At 50.4% G+C, this 22,192-nt stretch overlaps 1 protein-coding gene across 2 annotated transcripts in view; it reads right to left on the bottom strand.

The window, feature by feature from the left end:
* Positions 1 to 22,192, bottom strand: part of LOC118670592 (gasdermin-C-like) — a 75,389-nt gene that overhangs the window by 2,657 nt on the left and 50,540 nt on the right. The window contains exons 16-30 of one of the 2 annotated variants that reach the window (XM_036337656.1): positions 20,304 to 20,348; positions 20,082 to 20,159; positions 19,771 to 19,791; positions 17,634 to 17,678; positions 16,572 to 16,592; positions 13,105 to 13,149; positions 12,548 to 12,568; positions 10,392 to 10,469; positions 9,329 to 9,349; positions 5,862 to 5,906; positions 5,640 to 5,717; positions 5,332 to 5,349; positions 3,202 to 3,246; positions 636 to 772; positions 186 to 315 (exon numbers count right to left, since the gene is read on the bottom strand). In XM_036337656.1, coding sequence (XP_036193549.1) covers positions 186 to 315; positions 636 to 772; positions 3,202 to 3,246; positions 5,332 to 5,349; positions 5,640 to 5,717; positions 5,862 to 5,906; positions 9,329 to 9,349; positions 10,392 to 10,469; positions 12,548 to 12,568; positions 13,105 to 13,149; positions 16,572 to 16,592; positions 17,634 to 17,678; positions 19,771 to 19,791; positions 20,082 to 20,159; positions 20,304 to 20,348 — 828 coding nt within the window. The remainder of the gene's footprint in view (positions 1 to 185; positions 316 to 635; positions 773 to 3,201; positions 3,247 to 5,331; positions 5,350 to 5,639; positions 5,718 to 5,861; positions 5,907 to 9,328; positions 9,350 to 10,391; positions 10,470 to 12,547; positions 12,569 to 13,104; positions 13,150 to 16,571; positions 16,593 to 17,633; positions 17,679 to 19,770; positions 19,792 to 20,081; positions 20,160 to 20,303; positions 20,349 to 22,192) is intronic. The other variant, XM_036337657.1, reaches the window with a different exon arrangement.

Here is a 22,192-nt window from a genome sequence, read left to right as displayed (position 1 = left end):
CTTGCCGGCCTCAGGCTCTATCACAGGGCAAGCTCATCCCACTGAGCCCTGCTGACCTCGGAGAGGCCTGTGATGTGAGGGTGAAAAATCATAGCATGTCAAGGGGTTTGGAGAGGTGACACCTAATGTAGCCTGTATGGGGCTCTGGGAGGCCCACCCCTATTCTTCCTCCAAACCACTCTTACCCATTAAGGCTTCAAGCAGGTAAAGGATGAGGCACCCTGGGCCAACCTCTGGATAACGGAAGTCCTTTCGCAGTTCAGTTAGGATGGTGCCACCAGGGCCATCCAAATGACCGAAGGGTTCCTCTTCAAGCTATAGGAGACAGGGCTTATTAATGATGGTGATAATAACATCAGTGATTTCACCTGTAAATTCTGCGTCTACAAGTGATTAACCAAGGAGTGGGGGTAATGGCTCCATGAACCCCCAGGGAACATGGAGCACCCCCAGTTGTGAGGGCTGCCTTCCTGGCCCTGGTCATTGGGCACAGGACATAGTCCCCAACCTCAGACAACCTTCTCATCCCACTAAGATTACCCCCATTTTCCTTTCCCCACACACCTTGGCTATGACCCTGAAACATCCCCCATTTACAAGTCGGATTAGCCTTAGGAAGTGGCGGGGACCCTCACCTTGTCCATGAGGTCCTGAAGAGCCTTGCGGTCCCCAAGCATGGCCAGGAGTTTGGAGAACACAACACCTTGCATGTCCTTTGAGAGCTCGGCCGCTTTTATGTTCTGGGAAACCTCCTCTTGTAGCAGCTTGAAATCTGCCCACAGGGGCTTCCAGATTAGCTTTGGTAATGGGTATGGACCAATGAACCAAGAAGAGGTCACAGTTTGACTCCCAGTCAGGGGGTCAGCGCACATGCCCGGGTTGTGGGCTCAATCCCCAGTGTGGGGTGTGCAGGAGGCAGCCAATTAATGATTCTCTCTCATCATCGATGTTTTTCTCTCTCTTTCCCTCTCCCTTCCTCTCTGAAATCAATTAAAAAAAATTTTAAGGGAAAAAAAGGAAAGAAATCTGCCCTCGGGCATTAATGCCAAATAGAAAACAGACAATTCTCAGATTAGACCATTCCTCTCCTTCCAACACAAGCAAAATTGCTCTTCCCTTCAAACTGCTCACCCAGAGCATCTCTGAAGATGGCATGCTTGAGCTCTGGGATAAATTGCCACAACAGGCTACACAGATGGAAAGTCTCCACTGAGATGAGGTGGGGATACATGCAGGGACGAAAGGAGAGGATCTGGGAAAGGGTCACAGGAAGAGGAAGAAACTGACCAGGTGCTCACTTCTGACACGTGGGAAATAATGTGGGTTCTAGACTGGACTCCAGAGATGAAAGTGTTAGAGATTCCAGCATTGGACCTCAAAATGAGGGTGTCATGACAATTATATGAATACGTATATACAGTGTTTGGTAATACATGCAGATGTGTCTGTATCTTCAGGGTCTATAAGGAATTAAGCAAGGAGTGGATGTTGGGGGCTGTCTGCTTCTGCCAGGACACCTGAGGTGGCCTCAAGATGGCCTTGTAAGAGTGAGAAGTCACAAGAATGGAAGCGCCAGGGAGGCAGGCATTTCTGTATGGTTCACTGTCCTATCCCAGTGCTCAGAATAAAGCCTCTTGCCCAATGACTCTTCAATAAATGCTTCCTGCATGCATCAACGAATGAATGAGTGAATGAAAAGTAGCCATAACCAAACTGTAAGTCTGGAATTAAAGCTCAGTTTTCTGAGTAGTTTCAAAACCTCCAATTTGGGTTCTCAGGTCTGCCATTTCCTACCCAGTAGCCTCAGGTTACCTCTTAGTGAACACCCAGCCCGGGGGATTCCTGCACTCTTCCTAGAAAGAGAATGACAAGTGGTCATCTCCCTTTCTCACCCCCCAAATTTGCTTTAGAGACACTTCCGAGGCTTCCGCCCTCTACTGCTGCCACCCTCTTGCTTAACCTCTTTCTGCTCCATCCCAGTCCATCCGTCCACATTCCTGACCCTGCCTGGCCCTTCGAACCCACAGAAACTATGCCCTATCCCTGAGGCCATTGTGACAAAGGCAGGGGCACTCTGCCCTGCTAACCAGATGAGTACAAGGAGGACCCTGCCCAACCCCAGCAAACACACACTCATCTTGTCAGAGGCAGGAACATTCTTTGCTGCTTAGAGAGAATTCAAATCAACAACTAAAAGTTAGTCTCTGAAGACTCTGTCTACATTCTGCCCGCTATTCCCTGACCCCTCTTTTCCATCCACCCCTGCCCTTTGCCAAGGGAACAAGAGCCCAGTGGCTCAGATGAGGACTGCCAAGGCAATCATATGGGGTTTCACTTGTAAAAAGGGGCCTTGTGGAGGAATCACATCACACTTTACAGTCTCTTGTCCACTTAAGGACTGTGGCTGACATATGCCTGCTGTGGGAAAGAGGAACAGAAGTAGTCACTCACAACAGCTTAGTCTCTGCTCCCCAACACACGCACTCCTACCCCAGGACTCAAAGAAGACAGGATCTCCCTGTGGACAGGGGCCTGTGTGGGTCACAGCAGTGAGATGAGGAGATGGTGGAGGAGCATGGCTGGGGAAGGTTTCCCTGTGGGGTTGCCAGGGCTGAGCCCCAGCAGGGTGTTTATGGGTCAAAGAGGGTCAAGGTACCCCTATGTTCATAGCAGCACAATTTACCATAGCTAAGATTTGGAAATAGCGTAAGTGCCCATCAGCAGATGAGTGGATTAAAAAACTGGGGGACATCTGCACAATGGAATGCTATGCTGCTGTAAAAAAGAAACTCTTACCATTTAAAACAGCATGGATGGACCGGGAGAGTATTTTGCTAAGTGAAATAGGCCAGTCAGAGAAAGATAAATATCACGTGATCTCACTCATTTGTGGAATATAATGAACAACATAAACTGATGAACAATAGAGCCAGAGACATAGAAGCATCAAAGAGACTGTACAACCTGAGAGGGAAGGCAGGGGAGGGTGGGGGGTAAGAGATCAACCAAAGGACTTGTATGCATGTATATAAGCATAACGCATATGCACAGACAGTAGGGGAGTGAGGGCATGTGCTGAGGGATGGGAACAGCCAGGGAGAGGTTAATGGGACAAAAAGGAGACATATGTAATACTTTAAACAATAAAGAATTTAAATTTACAAAGGGGAGGTCAAGGTGTAAGCATTATGGCCAACTTACCTGCTGAAAACGTTTTCTCATCATCATCATCATCTGTATACTCATCTATAATGTGAAGAATGTCCAAGTGGGAAGATGCCAGGTCAGCAGAGCAGGGTATCCCTGCTGGAGCCTCTCCCATCCCAGCACCTGCAGCCCCTACACTTCCTCCTCTGAGCCTGGTGTGCAGCTTTGCTCAGGGATCCTGGGGACCCCTTTAATCAGAATCACCTCGGAGACTTGTGGAAACTCATTATAGTCCCTGACCTCACACCGTACGTTCTGCACCAGGCGCTCTAATAAGGAAGCTAGAACCTGCAGTTTCCGTAGGCACCGGGTGATGGTTACCCACTCTAGTCTCACACTGGAGAACTGCCTTGTCGATGGAAATGAAATCACATTCTTCATACACTTTGTCTTCCTCTCCCAGACACATCTCTTCCTACACATCTAGGCACTTTCTGCCCTACGCCTGGGTGGTTTCACATAGAGAAATTTTAAAAGTTCTGAAAATTCCAAACAATCATTTTACTAATTACTTGAAAGGGCCAGGAGTCCATAAAGGAAGGAGGCAGAGGGAAAGCAGTCCCATTATAGGAGACCCCAAGACCATAGTGACACAGTATCCAAGGAGAAGAGAGTCCAAGGCGGGAATAACCAAGTGTGTGGTTTTGATGATGATGTGAGTAAATTCCCAAGAGGACAGACTGCAGTGGGGCGAGGCATGGACAGCAGGTAGGGAGTGAGCAGGGTGCAGAAGATTCTTTAAGGAAGTGGGCAGTGAGGGGACACGGGGTGGGAAGAGGGGACATGCGTGAGTGAGGGGTTGTGAGATGGCAGAGATGTGACCTTGTGGTCAGGCCAGCGGAAGGGTCCAGGTGAACTGGAGAGAGGGAAGATAGATTTGGCTCAGCCACCTTACCAGACATTTATCTCCATCAGCTCTGGAGCTAAGATCTCACTTCCATTTCATAGATAACATGGAGGACAGAGGAATACTTATTTTCTCCAAAGCCACAAAGCAAGCAACTTATTGAACTGTTCTTTGTATTAGTTTACACTATGAGGTGTTAGGAGGATGAAATTAGTTCACGGAAGTGCAATGCTCACTGCACTGGGCCATTCTTTGTAAAAGTTCCTGCTAGTCACCCTTAGGCCTGAACTGTAGAAACAGACAAGCTTCGTGCACCCCCTAGTGGGCAGGAAATGACTTGCAGACACGGCTGTGAGGCTAGTCTTTGGACTCTAAGGCCATTTAGTTCACACTTGTCAACATTTTCAAGACATAATTTGGAAGTTTGAGTTCAGCCACAGACCCCACAAGACTGGAGACTTCATACTCATTCCATCCACAGCCAGTGACAGGAGGTCACTGACACCAGGACCCACCCTTCACCACATGTTGCAGTGAGGACTCTATAGTGAACAGTGAATGTGTGTGTGTGTGTGTGTGTGTGTGTGTGTGTGTGCGTGCGCACGTATGTGTGTGTGAGAGAGAAAAAGAGAGAGAGGGAATGTTGTATGTGGGGAGGGAACCCCCAATCTCCAAGTAGACATATCAGGTACCTCTACCTGACACTCAACATTTGGCCATAAAGGCACCAAGGAACCTGAGCTGGTTGTTGCATACATCCACAAATGAAGGAACTAATTAATTAATTAACTAATAATGAATGAATGAAGAAATGGGTGAGTGAATGAAAACTGGGGCTAAGGAAAGTATAAATTTAAAAATAAAACTCGGTTTTCTGAGTTGCTGGAAACCTCCAATTTGGGTTCTGAGACTGGGTCTTCCCTACCCAGAAGGCTTCAGGTCCCTCTCAGTAAACACCTACTCAGAGGGGTTCCTGTATTCTTTATAGAAAGAGTGGCCTTCTCCCTTTCTGGTCTGCCAAATTTGCTTTAGAGACACTTCCAAGGGTTCTGCCCTCTACTGCCACCCTCCTCTTCCTGAACTTCTTCCTGCTCCTTGCCAGTCCATCCCTCCAACTTTCCAACCTTTCCTGACCATTCCCAACCCTTTCTTACCCTTCCCATCCCACAGACCTATGGCCACTCCCCGGGGGACATGGTGGCAAAGGCAGGTCTCATCTACCCTACTCACCAGATGAGTACAATGACCCTCCCCAACCCCAGCAAACACACACTCACCACGAGATTCGCCGATGCCTAGAGAGAAATCAAATGAACACCCAAAAGTTAATCTCTGAAGACTCTCAGATTGTCCATATTCTGCCCTCTACTCCCCGACCCCTCTTTTCCATCGACAACTGCCCTTTGCCTAGGGAACCAGAGCCCAGTGGCTCAGATGAGGACCGGAAAGGCAATCACGTGGGGTTTCAGTTGTAAAAAGGGGCCTCGTGGAGGGATCACATCCCACTTTACAGTCTCCTTTGCACTTAAGGACTGTGGCTGACATATGCCTGCTGTTGGAAAGAGGAACAGAAGTGGTTACTCACAACAGCTTAGTCCTTGCTCCCCAAACACACACTCAAAGGAGACAGGATCTCCCTGAGGCCAGGGGCCTGTGTTGGTCCCTGCAGTGAGATGAGGAGGTGATGGAGGAGCCTAGCTGGGGAAGTTTCCCTGAGAGTCTGAGCCCCAACTGGGTATTTATGGATCAAAGAGGGTCAAGGGTTCAGCAGGGCCTGAGGTCCAAACAGAGAACCTGACCAACTCACCTGAGAAAAGTTGAAAACCAGAAGGAATCCCATTAATGTGCTTATCTGGGTGGAAAGAAGACAGGTCAGCAGAGCAGGGTATCCCAGCTGGAGCCCCTCAAATCCCAGCACCTGCAGCCTCACACTTCCTCCTCTGGGCCAAGTGTGGCAGCTTTGCTCAGGGATCCTGGGGACCCCTTGCATCAGAATCACCTGGGATACTTGTGGAAACTCATTAGAGTCCCTGACCTCACTCCGTACCTTCTGCACCAGGCTCTCTAAAAAGGAAGCTAGAACCTGCAGTTTCCATAGGCACCGGGTGATGGTTACCCACTCTAGTCTCACATTGGAGAACTGCCTTGTCCAAGGAAAGAAATCGGCTCCTTCCCGCCCTTTGTCTTCCTCTGGGACTCTCCTCCCTCACACATCTACTCCCTTCCTGCCCTCCTCCTGGGTGGTTTCACATTTCACATAGAGAAATGTTCATAGTTATGAAACTTGCCTAACAATCATATTGATGTTTTTGACAAGGGCCAGGAGCCCATGAAGGAAGGAGGCAGAGGGAAAGCAGTCCCATTATAGGAGACCCCAAGACCATGGTGATGCAGTATCCAGGGAGAAGAGAGTCCAAGGCGGGAATAATCAAGTGTGTGGTTGTTGAAGATGATGTGAGTAAATTACCAGGAGGACAGACTGCAGAGGGGCGAGGCATGGACAGCAGGTAGGGAGTGAGCAGGGTGCAGAAGATTCTTTAAGGAAGTAGGCAGTGAGGGGACACGGGGTGGGAAGAGGGGACATGCGTGAGTGAGGGGTTCTGAGATGGCAGAGATCTGACCTTGTGGTCAGGCCAGCGGAAGGGTCCAGGTGAACTGGAGAGAGGGAAGATAGATTTGGCTCAGCCACCTTATCAGGCATTTATCTCCATCAGCTCTGGAGCTAAGATCTCACTTCCATTTCATAGATAACATGGAGGACAGAGGAATTCTTATTTTCTCCAAAGCCACAAAGCGAGCAACTTATTGAACTATTCTTTGTATTAGTTTACACTATGAGCCTTTAGGAGGATGAAACTAGTTCCCGGAAGTGCAATGCTCACTGCACTGGGCCATTCTGTGTAAAAGTTTCTGCTAGTCACCCTTAGGCCTGAACTGTAGAAATAGATAAGCTTCGTCCACCCCCTAGTGGGCAGGAAATGACTTGCAGACACGGCTGTGAGGTTAGCCTTTGGAATCTAATTCCATTTAGTTCACACTTGTCAACACTTTCAAAACATAATTTGGAAGTTTGAGTTCATCCACCTACCCCACAAGACTGGAGACTTCATACTCATTCCATCCACAGCCAGTGACAGGAGGTCACTGACACCAGGACCCACCCTTCACCACATGTTGCAGGGAGGACTTTATAGTGATCAGTTAGTGTGTACACGTGTGTGTGTGTGTGTGTGTGTGTGTGTGTGTGTGTGTGTGTGTGTGAAAGAGAAAGAGAGAAAGACAGAGAGTGAGTGAGAGAGAGAGAGAGAGAGAGAATGTTATATGTGGTGAGGGAACCCCCAATATCCAAGTAGACATATCAGGTTGACCTCTACTTGAGATTCAACATTTGGGCACAAAGGCACCAAGGACCCTGAGCTGGTTGTTGCATGCATCCACAAATGAAGGAAATAATCTACACTAATAAAAGAGAAAAATGGTAATTGGCATACGACGCTACCTTTTCATTGGCTAATCAGGGCTATATGCAAATTAACTGCCAACTAAGATGGCAGTTAACTGCCAACAGAGATGGCAGTTAATTTGCATACGTAGGCACAATGCATGGAGGTGAAAGGGAAAGCAGGAAGAAGCCCCCTGCCGCTGACAGTGATCGGAAACCCAGGGGGGAGCTAGGGGCTGGGGGGCAGGGCAAAGGCACGGCATTTGCCCTGCCCCCCAGCCATGATTGGACAATCAGGCGCCTTTGCCGCCCTGGCGAGTGATAGCAGGAAGTAGGGGTGGAGCCAGCGATGGGAGCTGGGCATGGTCGAAGCTGGCAGTCCCAGGAGCTAGGGGTCCCTTGCCTGGGCCTAAAGCGAAGCCCACGATTGCGGGGCTGCTGCAGCTGCGGGTCCCCGCTGCCCGGGCCGGACGCTTCAACCAGAGGCGTCCTGCAGGGGCAGGGGCGGAGCCACGCAATCACGGCGCCCCCCACTGCCACTGCAGGTCCCCGCTGCCCGGGCCTGACCCCTAGGCCAGAGGCATTAGACCTGGGCAGGCGCGGAGCCTGCAACCGCGGGGAGCTGGGGGTCCCCTGCCCAGGCCTGACACCTCTGCCGGAGACCTCAGGCCTGGTCAAGGGGCCGATCCGGTGATTGGTGATCGGAGGGTGATGAGGGTCAACTCCTCTGGCCGAGGCATCAGGCCTGGGCGGGGGGCGGAGCTGGGGATTGGGGGGATATGACGGTCCCCTTGCCCAGGCCTGAAGCCTGGGTCAGAGGCGTCAGGCTTGGGCGGGGGGTGGAGCAAGCGATCAGAGGGAGATGGGGGTCCCCTGCCCAGGCATGATTCCTGGGCCAGAGGCCTCAGGCCTGGGTGGGGGCCAGAGCCAGTGATCGGGGGGAGATGGGGGTCCCCTGTCCAAGCCTGACACCTCTGGCGGAGGCGTCAGGCCTGGGCAAGTGGCCGATCAGGCGATCAGAGGGTGATGGGGGTTTACGCCTCTGGCCGAGGCATCAGGCCGGGGCAAGGGGCAGAGCCAGCAATCGGAGGGGTCTTGGGGTTCCCTGCCCAGGCCTGATGCCTGGGCCGGAGGCATCAGGCCTGGGCTGGGGGCAGAAGCAGTGATGGGGGGAAATGAGGGTCCCCTGCCCAGGCATGACGCCTCTGTCAGAGGCGTCAGGCCTGGGCAAGGGGCCGATCCTGTGATTGGAGGGTGATGGGGGTCAACGCCTGAGGGCTCCCAGTATGTGAGGGGGGGCAGGCTGGGCTGAGGGACACTCTCCCACCACACAGTGCAAGAATTTCGTGCACCAGGCCCCTAGTTAATTAATAAAGAAATAATGAATGAATGAATGAAAACTGGGGCTAAAGAAAGTAAACATTTGAAAATTAAACTCAATTTCTGAGTTGATGGAAACCTCCAATTTTGGGTCTTCCCTACCCAGCAGGTTCAGGTCCCTCTTAGTAAACACCTACTCAGAGGGGTTCCTGTATTCTTTATAGAAAGAGTGGCCTACTCCCTTTCTGGTCTGCCAAATTTGCTTTAGAGACACTTCCAAGGGTTCTGCCCTCTACTGCCACCCTCCTCTTCCTGAACTTCTTCCTGCTCCTTGCCAGTCCATCCCTCCAACTTTCCAACCTTTCCTGACCATTCCCAACCCTTTCTTACCCTTCCCATCCCACAGACCTATGGCCACTCCCCGGGGGACATGGTGGCAAAGGCAGGTCTCATCTACCCTGCTCACCAGATGAGTACAATGACCCTCCCCAACCCCAAAAACACACACTCACCACTGGGAGGTTCGTCAGTGCCTAGAGAGAAATCAAATGAACACCCAAAAGTTAATCTCTGAAGACTCTCGGTCTGTCTACCTTCTGCCCTCTACTCCCCGACCCCTCTTTTCCATCCACAACTGCCCTTTGCCCAGGGAACCAGAGCCCAGTGGCTCAGATGAGGACAGCAAAGGCAATCACGTGGGGTTTCGGTTGTACAACAGGGGCCTCGTGGAGGGATCACATCCCACTTTACAGTCTCCTGTCCACTTAAGGACTGTGGCTGACATATGCCTTCTGTTGGAAAGAGTAACAGAAGTGGTCAATCACAACAGCTTAGTCTCTGCTCCCCAAACACACGCACTCCTACCCCAGGACTCCAAGAAGAAAGGATCTCCCTGTGGACAGGGGCCTGTGTGGGTCACAGCAGTGAGATGAGGAGATGGTGGAGGAGCCTGGCTGGGGAAGGTTTCCCTGTGGGGTTGCCGGGAATGAGCCCCAGCAGGGTGTTTATGGGTCAAAGAGGGTCAAGGTACCCTGATGTTCATAGCAGCACAATTTACCATGGCTAAGATTTGGAAATAGCGTAAGTGCCCATCAGCAGATGAGTGGATTAAAAAACTGGGGGACATCTGCACAATGGAATGCTATGCTGCTGTAAAAAAGAAACTCTTACCATTTAAAACAGCATGGATGGACCGGGAGAGTATTTTGCTAAGTGAAATAGGCCAGTCGGAGAAAGATAAATATCACGTGATCTCACTCATTTGTGGAATATAATGAACAACATAAACTGATGAACAATAGAGCCAGAGACATAGAAGCATCAAAGAGACTGTACAACCTGAGAGGGAAGGCAGGGGAGGGTGGGAGGTAAGAGATCAACCAAAGGACTTGTATGCATGTATATAAGCATAACGCATATGCACAGACAGTAGGGGAGTGAGGGCATGTGCTGAGGGATGGGAACAGCCAGGGAGAGGTTAATGGGACAAAAAGGAGACATATGTAATACTTTAAACAATAAAGAATTTAAATTTACAAAGGGGAGGTCAAGGTCTAAGCATTATGGCCAACTTACCTGCTGAAAAGGTTTTCTCATCATCATCATCACCAGCACCATCATCATCATCATCATCATCTGTAATGTGAAGAGTGCCTAGGTGGGAAGAAGCCAGGTCAGCAGAACAAGGTATACCTGCTGGAGCCCCTCATATCCCAGCAGCTGCAGCCCCTACACTTCCTCATCTGGGCTAGGTGTGCAGCTTTGCTCAGGGATCCTGGGGACCCCTTGCATCAGAATCACCTGGGACACTTGTGGAAACTCATTAGAGTCCCTGACCTCACTCCATACCTTCTGCACCAGGCTCTCTAATAAGGAAGCTAGGACCTGCAGTTTCCATAGGCACCGGGTGATGGTTACCCACTCAAGTCTCACACTGGAGAACTGCTTTGTCCATGGAAATGAAATCACCTTCCTCATACACTTTGTCTTCCTCTCCCAGACACATCTCTTCCCTACACATCTAGGCACTTTCTGCCCTACGCCTGGGTGGTTTCACATTTCACATAGAGAAATTTTAAAAGTTCTGAAATTCCTAAAAATCATGTTTACTAAATACTTGACAAGGGCCAGGAGTCCATGAAGGAAGGGGGCAGAGGGAAAGCAGTCCCATTATAGGAGACCCCAAGATCATGGTGACCAGGAATCCAAGGATTAGAGACTCCAAGGCGAGAATAATCAAGTGTGTGGTTTTGATGATGATGTGAGTAAATTCCCAAGAGGACAGACTGCAGTGGGGCGAGGCATGGACAGCAGGTAGGGAGTGAGCAGGGTGCAGAAGATTCTTTAAGGAAGTGGGCAGTGAGGGGACACGGGGTGGGAAGAGGGGACACGAGTGAGTCAGGGGTTATGAGGTGGCAGAGATCTGACCTTGTGGTCAGGTCAGGGGAAGGGTCCAGGTGAACTGGAGAGAGGGAAGATGGATTTGGCTCAGCCACCTTATTAGACACTTATCTCCATCAGCTCTGGAGCTAAGATCTCACTTCCATTTCATAGATAACATGGAGGACAGAGGAATTCTTATTTTCTCCAAAGCCACAAAGCAAGCAACTTATTGAACTGTTCTTTGTATTAGTTTACACTATGAGGTGATAGGAGGATGAAATTAGTTCACGGAAGTGCAATGCTCACTGCGCTGGGCCATTCTTTGTAAAAGTTCCTGTTAGTCACCCTTAGGCCTGAGCTGTAGAAACAGACAAGCTTCGTGCACCCCCTAGTGGGCAGGAAATGACTTGCAGAAACGGCTGTGAGGCTAGCCTTTGGAATCTAACTCCATTTAGTTCACACTTGTCAACACTTTCAAAACATAATTTTGTCGATTGAGTTCAGCCACTGACCCCACAAGACTGGAGACTTCATACTCATTCCATCCATAGCCAGTGACAGGAGGTCACTAATAGCAGGACCCATCCTTCACCAGATGTTGCAGTGAGGACGATAGTGAACAGAGAGTGTGAACACGTGTGTGTGCGTGTGAGAGGGAGAGAGAGAGAGAGAGAGAGAGAGAGAGAATGTTGTATGTGGGGAGGGAACCCCCAGTCTCCAAATAGACATATCAGGTTGACCTCTACCTGACACTCAACATTTGGCCACAAAGGCACCAAGGACCCTGAGCTGGTTGTTGCATGCACCCACAAATGAAGGAACTAATTAAATAATTAACTAATAATGAATTAATGAATGAATGAATGAATGAATGAATGAAGAAATGGGTGAGTGAATGAAAACTGGGGCTAAGGAAAGTATAAATTCAAAAATAAAACTCGGTTTTCTGAGTTGCTGGAAACCTCCAATGTGGGTTCTGAGACTGGGTCTTCCCTACCCAGCAGGCTTCAGGTCCCTCTCAGTAAACACCTAGTCAGAAGGGTTGCTGTATTCTTTATAGAAAGAGTGGCCTTCTCCCTTTCTGGTCTGCCAAATTTGCTTTAGAGACACTTCCAAGGGTTCTGCCCTCTACTGCCACCCTCCTCTTCCTGAACTTCTTCTTGCTCCTTGCCAGTCCATCCCTCCAACTTTCCAACCTTTCCTGACCATTCCCAACCCTTTCTTACCCTTCCCATCCCACAGACCTATGGCCACTCCCCGGGGGACATGGTGGCAAAGGCAGGTCTCATCTACCCTGCTCACCAGATGAGTACAATGACCCTCCCCAACCCCAGCAAACACACACTCACCACTGGGAGGTTCGTCAGTGCCTAGAGAGAAATCAAATGAACACCCAAAAGTTAATCTCTGAAGACTCTCCGTCTGTCTACCTTCTGCCCTCTACTCCCCGACCCCTCTTTTCCATCCACAACTGCCCTTTGCCCAGGGAACCAGAGCCCAATGGCTCAGATGAGGACAGCAAAGGCAATCACGTGGGGTTTCGGTTGTACAACAGGGGCCTCATGGAGGGATCACATCCCACTTTACAGTCTCCTGTCCACTTAAGGACTGTGGTTGACATATGCCTGATGTTGGAAAGAGAAACAGAAGTGGTCACTCACAACAGCTTAGTCTCTGCTTCCCCAACACACACACTCCTACCCCAGTACTCAAAGGAGAGAGGATCTTCCTGAGACCAGGGTCCTGTGTGGGTCACAGCAGTGAGATGAGGTGGTGGAGGAGCCTGGCTGGGGAAGTTTTCCCTGAGGGTCTGTTGGGGCTGAGCCCCAGCAGCATGTTTATGGGTCAAAGATGGTCAAGGGCTCAGCGGGGCCTGAGGTCCAAGCAGAGAACCTGACCAACTCACCTGCTGGAAATCTAAGACATATACGCTTCGCTTTGCTGTACTTATCTGTGTGGAAAGAAGATAGGTCAGCAGAGCAGGGTATCCCTGCTAGATAGCGCCTCTCACATCCCAGCGCCTGCAGTCCAACACTTCCTCCTCTGGGCCAGGTGTGGCAGCTTTGCTCAGGGATCCTGGGGACCCCTTGCATCAGAATCACCTGGGATACTTGTGGAAACTCATTAGAGTCCCTGACCTCACTCCATACATTCTGCACCAGGCTCTCTAAAAAGGAAGCTAGAACCTGCAGTTTCCATAGGCACCGGGTGATGGTTACCCACTCTAGTCTCACATTGGAGAACTGCCTTGTCCAAGGAAAGAAATCGGCTCCTTCCCGCCCTTTGTCTTCCTCTGGGACTCTCCTCCCTCACACATCTACTCCCTTCCTGCCCTCCTCCTGGGTGGTTTCACATTTCACATAGAGAAATGTTCATAGTTATGAAACTTGCCTAACAATCATATTGACGTGTTTGACAAGGGCCAGGAGCCCATGAAGGAAGGAGGCAGAGGGAAAGCAGTCCCATTACAGGAGACCCCAAGACCATGGTGATGCAGTATCCAGGGAGAAGAGAGTCCAAGGCGGGAATAATCAAGTGTGTGGTTGTTGATGTTGATGTGAGTAAATTCCCAGGAGGACAGACTGCAGTGGGGCGAGGCATGGACAGCAGGTAGGGAGTGAGCAGGGTGCAGAAGATTCTTTAAGGAAGTGGGCAGTGAGGGGACACGGGGTGGGAAGAGGGGACATGCGTGAGTGAGGGGTTGTGAGATGGCAGAGATCTGACCTTGTGGTCAGGCCAGCGGAAGGGTCCAGGTGAACTGGAGAGAGGGAAGATAGATTTGGCTCAGCCACCTTACCAGACATTTATCTCCGTCAGCTCTGGAGCTAAGATCTCACTTCCATTTCATAGATAACATGGAGGACAGAGGAATTCTTTTCTCCAAAGCCACAAAGCGAGCAACTTATTGAACTATTCTTTGTATTAGTTTACACTATGAGGTGTTAGGAGGATGAAATTAGTTCATGGAAGTGCAATGCTCACTGCACTGGGCCATTCTGTGTAAAAGTTTCTGCTAGTCACCCTTAGGCCTGAACTGTAGAAATAGATAAGCTTCGTCCACCCCCTAGTGGGCAGGAAATGACTTGCAGACATGGCTGTGAGGTTAGCCTTTGGAATCTAATTCCATTTGGTTCACACTTGTCAACACTTTCAAAACATAATTTGGAAGTTTGAGTTCAGCCACTGACCCCACAAGACTGGAGACTTCATACTCATTCCATCCACAGCCAGTGACAGGAGGTCACTGACACCAGGACCCACCCTTCACCACATGTTGCAGGGAGGACTTTATAGTGATCAGTTAGTGTGTACACGTGTGTGTGTGTGTGTGTGTGTGTGTGTGTGTGTGTGTGTGTGAAAGAGAAAGAGAGAAAGAGAGAGAGCGAGTGAGAGAGAAAGAGAGAGAGAGAGAATGTTATATGTGGTGAGGGAACCCCCAATATCCAAGTAGACATATCAGGTTGACCTCTACTTGAGATTCAACATTTGGGCACAAAGGCACCAAGGACCCTGAGCTGGTTGTTGCATGCATCCACAAATGAAGGAAATAATCTACACTAATAAAAGAGAAAAATGGTAATTGGCATACGACGCTACCTTTTCATTGGCTAATCAGGGCTATATGCAAATTAACTGCCAACTAAGATGGCAGTTAACTGCCAACAGAGATGGCAGTTAATTTGCATACGTAGGCACAATGCATGGAGGTGAAAGGGAAAGCAGGAAGAAGCCCCCTGCCACTGACAGTGATCGGATACCCAGGGGGGAGCTAGGGGCTGGGGGGCAGGGCAAAGGCACGGCATTTGCCCTGCCCCCCAGCCATGATTGGACAATCAGGCGCCTTTGCCGCCCTGGCGAGTGATAGCAGGAAGTAGGGGTGGAGCCAGCAATGGGAGCTGGGCACAGTCGAAGCTGGCAGTCCCAGGAGCTAGGGGTCCCTTGCCTGGGCCTAAAGTGAAGCCCACGATTGCGGGGCCGCTGCAGCTGCAGGTCCCCGCTGCCCGGGCCGGACGCTTCAACCAGAGGCGTCCTGCAGGGGCAGGGGCGGAGCCACGCAATCACGGCGCCCCCCGCTGCCACTGCAGGTCCCCGCTGCCTGGGCCTGACCCCTAGGCCAGAGGCATTAGACCTGGGCAGGCGCGGAGCCTGCAACCGCGGGGAGCTGGGGGTCCCCTGCCCAGGCCTGACACCTCTGCCGGAGACCTCAGGCCTGGTCAAGGGGCCGATCCGGTGATTGGTGATCGGAGGGTGATGAGGGTCAACTCCTCTGGCCGAGGCATCAGGCCTGGGCGGGGGGCGGAGCTGGGGATTGGGGGGATATGATGGTCCCCTTGCCCAGGCCTGAAGCCTGGGTCAGAGGCGTCAGGCTTGGGCGGGGGGTGGAGCAAGCGATCAGAGGGAGATGGGGGTCCCCTGCCCAGGCATGATTCCTGGGCCAGAGGCCTCAGGCCTGGGTGGGGGCCAGAGCCAGTGATCGGGGGGAGATGGGGGTCCCCTGTCCAAGCCTGACACCTCTGGCGGAGGCGTCAGGCCTGGGCAAGTGGCCGATCAGGCGATCAGAGGGTGATGGGGGTTTACGCCTCTGGCCGAGGCATCAGGCCTGGGCAAGGGGCAGAGCCAGCAATCGGAGGGGTCTTGGGGTTCCCTGCCCAGGCCTGATGCCTGGGCCGGAGGCATCAGGCCTGGGCTGGGGGCAGAAGCAGTGATGGGGGGAAATGAGGGTCCCCTGCCCAGGCATGACGCCTCTGTCAGAGGCGTCAGGCCTGGGCAAGGGGCCGATCCTGTGATTGGAGGGTGATGGGGGTCAACGCCTGAGGGCTCCCAGTATGTGAGAGGGGGCAGGCTGGGCTGAGGGACACTCTCCCACCACACAGTGCAAGAATTTCGTGCACCAGGCCACTAGTTAATTAATAAAGAAATAATGAATGAATGAATGAAAACTGGGGCTAAAGAAAGTAAACATTTGAAAATTAAACTCAATTTCTGAGTTGATGGAAACCTCCAATTTTGGGTCTTCCCTACCCAGCAGGCTTCAGGTCCCTCTCAGTAAATACCTACTCAGAGGGGTTCCTGTATTCTTTATAGAAAGAGTGGCCTTCTCCCTTTCTGGTCTGCCAAATTTGCTTTAGAGACACTTCCAAGGGTTCTCCCCTCTACTGCCACCCTCCTCTTCCTGAACTTCTTCCTGCTCCTTGCCAGTCCATCCCTCCAACTTTCCAACCTTTCCTGACCATTCCCAACCCTTTCTTACCCTTCCCATCCCACAGACCTATGGCCACTCCCCGGGGGACATGGTGGCAAAGGCAGGTCTCATCTACCCTGCTCACCAGATGAGTACAATGACCCTCCCCAACCCCAAAAACACACACTCACCACTGGGAGGTTCGCCGATGCCTAGAGAGAAATCAAATGAACACCCAAAAGTTAATCTCTGAAGACTCTCGGTCTGTCTACCTTCTGCCCTCTACTCCCCGACCCCTCTTTTCCATCCACAACTGCCCTTTGCCCAGGGAACCAGAGCCCAATGGCTCAGATGAGGACAGCAAAGGCAATCACGTGGGGTTTCGGTTGTAAAACAGGGGCCTCATGGAGGGATCACATCCCACTTTACAGTCTCCTGTCCACTTAAGGACTGTGGCTGACATATGCCTGCTGTTGGAAAGAGGAACAGAAGTGGTCACTCACAACAGCTTAGTCTCTGCTCCCCAAACACACGCACTCCTACCCCAGGACTCAAGAAGACAGGATCTCCCTGTGGTCAGGGGCCTGTGTGGGTCACAGCAGTGAGATGAGGAGATGGTGGAGGAGCCTGGCTGGGGAAGGTTTCCCTGTGGGGTTGCCAGGGCTGAGCCCCAGCAGCATGTTTATGAGTCAAAGAGGGTCAAGGTACACCTATGTTCATAGCAGCACGATTTACCATAGCTAAGATTTGGAAATAGCGTAAGTGCCCATCAGCAGATGAGTGGATTAAAAAACTGGGGGACATCTGCACAATGGAATGCTATGCTGCTGTAAAAAAGAAACTCTTACCATTTAAAACAGCATGGATGGACCGGGAGAGTATTTTGCTAAGTGAAATAGGCCAGTCGGAGAAAGATAAATATCACGTGATCTCACTCATTTGTGGAATATAATGAACAACATAAACTGATGAACAATAGAGCCAGAGACATAGAAGCATCAAAGAGACTGTACAACCTGAGAGGGAAGGCAGGGGAGGGTGGGGGGTAAGAGATCAACCAAAGGACTTGTATGCATGTATATAAGCATAACGCATATGCACAGACAGTAGGGGAGTGAGGGCATGTGCTGAGGGATGGAAACAGCCAGGGAGAGGTTAATGGGAGAAAAAGGAGACATATGTAATACTTTAAACAATAAAGAATTTAAATTTACAAAGGGGAGGTCAAGGTCTAAGCATTATGGCCAACTTACCTCCTAAAAGGGTTTTCTCATCATCATCATCATCTGTATATTCATCTATAATGTGAAGAATGTCCAAGTGGGAAGATGCCAGGTCATCAGAGCAGGGTATCCCTGCTGGAGCCTCCCCCATCCCAGCACCTGCAGCCCCTACACTTCCTCCTCTGAGCCTGGTGTGCAGCTTTGCTCAGGGATCCTGGGGACCCCTTGCATCAGAATCACCTGGGACACTTGTGGAAACTCATTATAGTCCCTGACCTCACACCGTACGTTCTGCACCAGGCGCTCTAATAAGGAAGCTAGAACCTGCAGTTTCCATAGGCACCGGGTGATGGTTACCCACTCTAGTCTCACACTGGAGAACTGCCTTTTCGATGGAAATGAAATCACATTCTTCATACACTTTGTCTTCCTCTCCCAGACACATCTCTTCCCTACACATCTAGGCACTTTCTGCCCTACGCCTGGATGGTTTCAATTTCACATAGAGAAATTTTAAAAGTTCTGAAATTCCTAACAATCGTTTTACTAATTACTTGAAAGGGCCAGGAGTCCATGAAGGAAGGAGGCAGAGGGAAAGCAGTCCCATTATAGGAGACCCCAAGAACATAGTGACACAGTATCCAAGGAGAAGAGAGTCCAAGTCGGGAATAATCAAGTGTGTGGTTGTTGATGATGATGTGAGTAAATTCCCAGGAGGACAGACTGCAGTGGGGCGAGGCATGGACAGCAGGTAGGGAGTGAGCAGGGTGCAGAAGATTCTTTAAGGAAGTGGGCAGTGAGGGGACACGGGGTGGGAAGAGGGGACACGGGTGAGTCAGGGGTTGTGAGATGGCAGAGATCTGACCTTGTGGTCAGGCCAGCGGAAGGGTCCAGGTGAACTGGAGAGAGGGAAGATAGATTTGGCTCAGCCACCTTATCAGACATTTATCTCCATCAGCTCTGGAGCTAAGATCTCACTTCCATTTCATAGATAACATGGAGGACAGAGGAATACTTATTTTCTCCAAAGCCACAAAGCAAGCAACTTATTGAACTGTTCTTCATATTAGTTTACACTATGAGGTGTTAGGAGGATGAAATTAGTTCACGGAAGTGCAATGCTCACTGCACTGGGCCATTCTGTGTAAAAGTTCCTGCTAGTCACCCTTAGGCCTGAACTGTAGAAACAGACAAGCTTCGTGCACCCCCTAGTGGGCCGGAAATGACTTGCAGACACCGCTGTGAGGCTAGTCTTTGGACTCTAACTCCATTTAGTTCACACTTGTCAACACCACAAAACATAATTTGGAAGTTTGAGTTCAGCCACAGACCCCACAAGACTGGAGACTTCATACTCATTCCATCCACAGCCAGTGACAGGAGGTCACTGACACCAGGACCCACCCTTCACCACATGTTGCAGTGAGGACTCTATAGTGAACAGTGAATGTGTGTGTGTGTGTGTGTGTGTGTGTGTGTGCGTGCCACGTATGTGTGTGTGAGAGAGAAAAAGAGAGAGAGGGAATTTTGTATGTGGGGAGGGAACCCCCAATCTCCAAGTAGACATATCAGGTTGACCTCTACCTGACACTCAACATTTGGCCACAAAGGCACCAAGGACCCTGAGCTGGTTGTTGCATGCACCCACAAATGAAGGAACTAATTAATTAATTAATTAACTAATAATGAATGAATGAACAAATGGGTGAGTGAATGAAAACTGGGGTTAAGGAAAGTATAAATTTAAAAATAAAACTCGGTTTTCTGAGTTGCTGGAAACCTCCAATGTGGGTTCTGAGACTGGGTCTTCTCTACCCAGCAGGCTTCAGGTCCCTCTTAGTAAACACCTAGTCAGAAGGGTTCCTGTATTCTTTATAGAAAGAGTGGCCTTCTCCCTTTCTGGTCTGCCAAATTTGCTTTAGAGACACTTCCAAGGGTTCTGCCCTCTACTGCCACCCTCCTCTTCCTGAACTTCTTCCTGCTCCTTGCCAGTCCATCCCTCCAACTTTCCAACCTTTCCTGACCATTCCCAACCCTTTCTTACCCTTCCCATCCCACAGACCTATGGCCACTCCCCGGGGGACATGGTGGCAAAGGCAGGTCTCATCTACCCTGCTCACCAGATGAGTACAATGACCCTCCCCAACCCCAGCAAACACACACTCACCACTGGGAGGTTCGCCGATGCCTAGAGAGAAATCAAATGAACACCCAAAAGTTAATCTCTGAAGACTCTCAGATTGTCCATATTCTGCCCTCTACTCCCCGACCCCTCTTTTCCATCGACAACTGCCCTTTGCCCAGGGAACCAGAGCCCAGTGGCTCAGATGAGGACGGCAAAGGCAATCACGTGGGGTTTCAGTTGTAAAAAGGGGCCTCGTGGAGGGATCACATCCCACTTTACAGTCTCCTTTGCACTTAAGGACTGTGGCTGACATATGCCTGCTGTTGGAGAGAGGAACAGAAGTGGTCACTCACAACAGCTTAGTCCTTGCTCCCCAAACACACACTCAAAGGAGACAGGATCTCCCTGAGGCCAGGGGCCTGTGTTGGTCCCTGCAGTGAGATGAGGAGGTGATGGAGGAGCCTAGCTGGGGAAGTTTCCCTGAGGGTCTGAGCCCCAACTGGGTATTTATGGATCAAAGAGGGCCAAGGGTTCAGCAGGGCCTGAGGTCCAAACAGAGAACCTGACCAACTCACCTGAGAAAAGTTGAAAACCAGAAGGAATCCCATTAATGTGCTTATCTGGGTGGAAAGAAGACAGGTCAGCAGAGCAGGGTATCCCAGCTGGAGCCCCTCAAATCCCAGCACCTGCAGCCTCACACTTTCTCCTCTGGGCCAAGTGTGGCAGCTTTGCTCAGGGATCCTGGGGACCCCTTGCATCAGAATCACCTGGGACACTTGTGGAAACTCATTAGAGTCCCTGACCTCACTCCATACCTTCTGCACCAGGCTCTCTAAAAAGGAAGCTAGAACCTGCAGTTTCCATAGGCACCGGGTGATGGTTACCCACTCTAGTCTCACATTGGAGAACTGCCTTGTCCAAGGAAAGAAATCGGCTCCTTCCCGCCCTTTGTCTTCCTCTGGGACTCTCCTCCCTCACACATCTACTCCCTTCCTGCCCTCCTCCTGGGTGGTTTCACATTTCACATAGAGAAATGTTCATAGTTATGAAACTTGCCTAACAATCATATTGACGTGTTTGACAAGGGTCAGGAGTTCAGAAGGAAGGCGGCAGAGGGAAAGCAGTCCCATTATAGGAGACCCCAAGACCATGGTGATGCAGTATCCAGGGAGAAGAGAGTCCAAGGCGGGAATAATCAAGTGTGTGGTTGTTTATGATGTGAGTAAATTCCCAGGAGGACAGACTGCAGTGGGGCAAGGCATGGACAGCAGGTAGGGAGTGAGCAGGGTGCAGAAGATTCTTTAAGGAAGTGGGCAGTGAGGGGACACAGGGTGGGAAGAGGGGACATGCGTGAGTGAGGGGTTGTGAGATGGCAGAGATCTGACCTTGTGGTCAGGCCAGCGGAAGGGTCCAGGTGAACTGGAGAGAGGGAAGATAGATTTGGCTCAGCCACCTTATCAGGCATTTATCTCCATCAGCTCTGGAGCTAAGATCTCACTTCCATTTCATAGATACCATGGTGGACAGAGGAATTCTTATTTTCTCCAAAGCCACAAAGCAAGCAACTTATTGAACTGTTCTTTGTATTAGTTTACACTATGAGGTGTTAGGAGGATGAAATTAGTTCCCGGAAGTGCAATGCTCTCTGCACTGGACCATTCTGTGTAAAAGTTCCTGCTAGTCACCCTTAGGCCTGAACTGTAGAAACAGACAAGCTTCGTGCACCCCCTAGTGGGCAGGAAATGACTTGCAGACACGGCTGTGAGGCTAGTCTTTGGAATCTAACTCCATTTAGTTCAACTTGTCAAACATACACAAAACTAATTTTGATGTTGAGTTCAGTTACTGACCCCACAAGATTGGAGAGCTCATACTTTCCTACCATTCCAGCGTTTAAGATGTCACTGACCGCAGGACCCACACTCCCGATTTGCAGTGAGTGCGGCCTATGTGAACAGTGAGTGTTTTACCACGTGTGTGTGTGTGTGTGGTGTGTGTGTGGTGTGTGAGAGAGAGAGAAGAGAGACGAGGATAGAGAGAGAGAGCGGCGCGACGCGGGAGGAGAGGAGCTCGAGAGAGACGGAGAGAAAGTATGAGCGAGAGAGAATTTATATTTGCTGAGGGAAAACCCCACTCTCCCAGTAGACATATCAGGTTGGCCTCTACTGGGACTCAATATTTCGGGCACAAAGGCACCAAGGACCCTGAGCTGGTTGTTGCATGCACCCACAATTAAATGAAGAGAGGAGAAGAGTAAATAAAGAGGGGAAGAGTAAATAAATAAATAAATGAAAGTGGGCTGAGCAAAGTGTAAATTGGAAGTAAAACTCAGTTTTCTGAGTTGCTTGGATACCTCCAAATGGGTCTGAGATTGGGTCTTCCCTACCCAGCAGGTTTCAGGTCCCTCTTAGTAAATACCTAGTCAAAAGGGTTCCTGTATTCTTGCTTGAAAATGAATGACAAG

The sequence above is a fragment of the Myotis myotis genome, unplaced genomic scaffold, assembly GCF_014108235.1.
Source record: "Myotis myotis isolate mMyoMyo1 unplaced genomic scaffold, mMyoMyo1.p scaffold_m19_p_16, whole genome shotgun sequence".
NCBI classification, from domain to species: Eukaryota; Metazoa; Chordata; class Mammalia; order Chiroptera; family Vespertilionidae; genus Myotis; species Myotis myotis.
The sequence above is the reverse complement of the archived record's forward strand: the minus strand, read 5'-3'. Positions and strand labels throughout refer to the sequence as shown.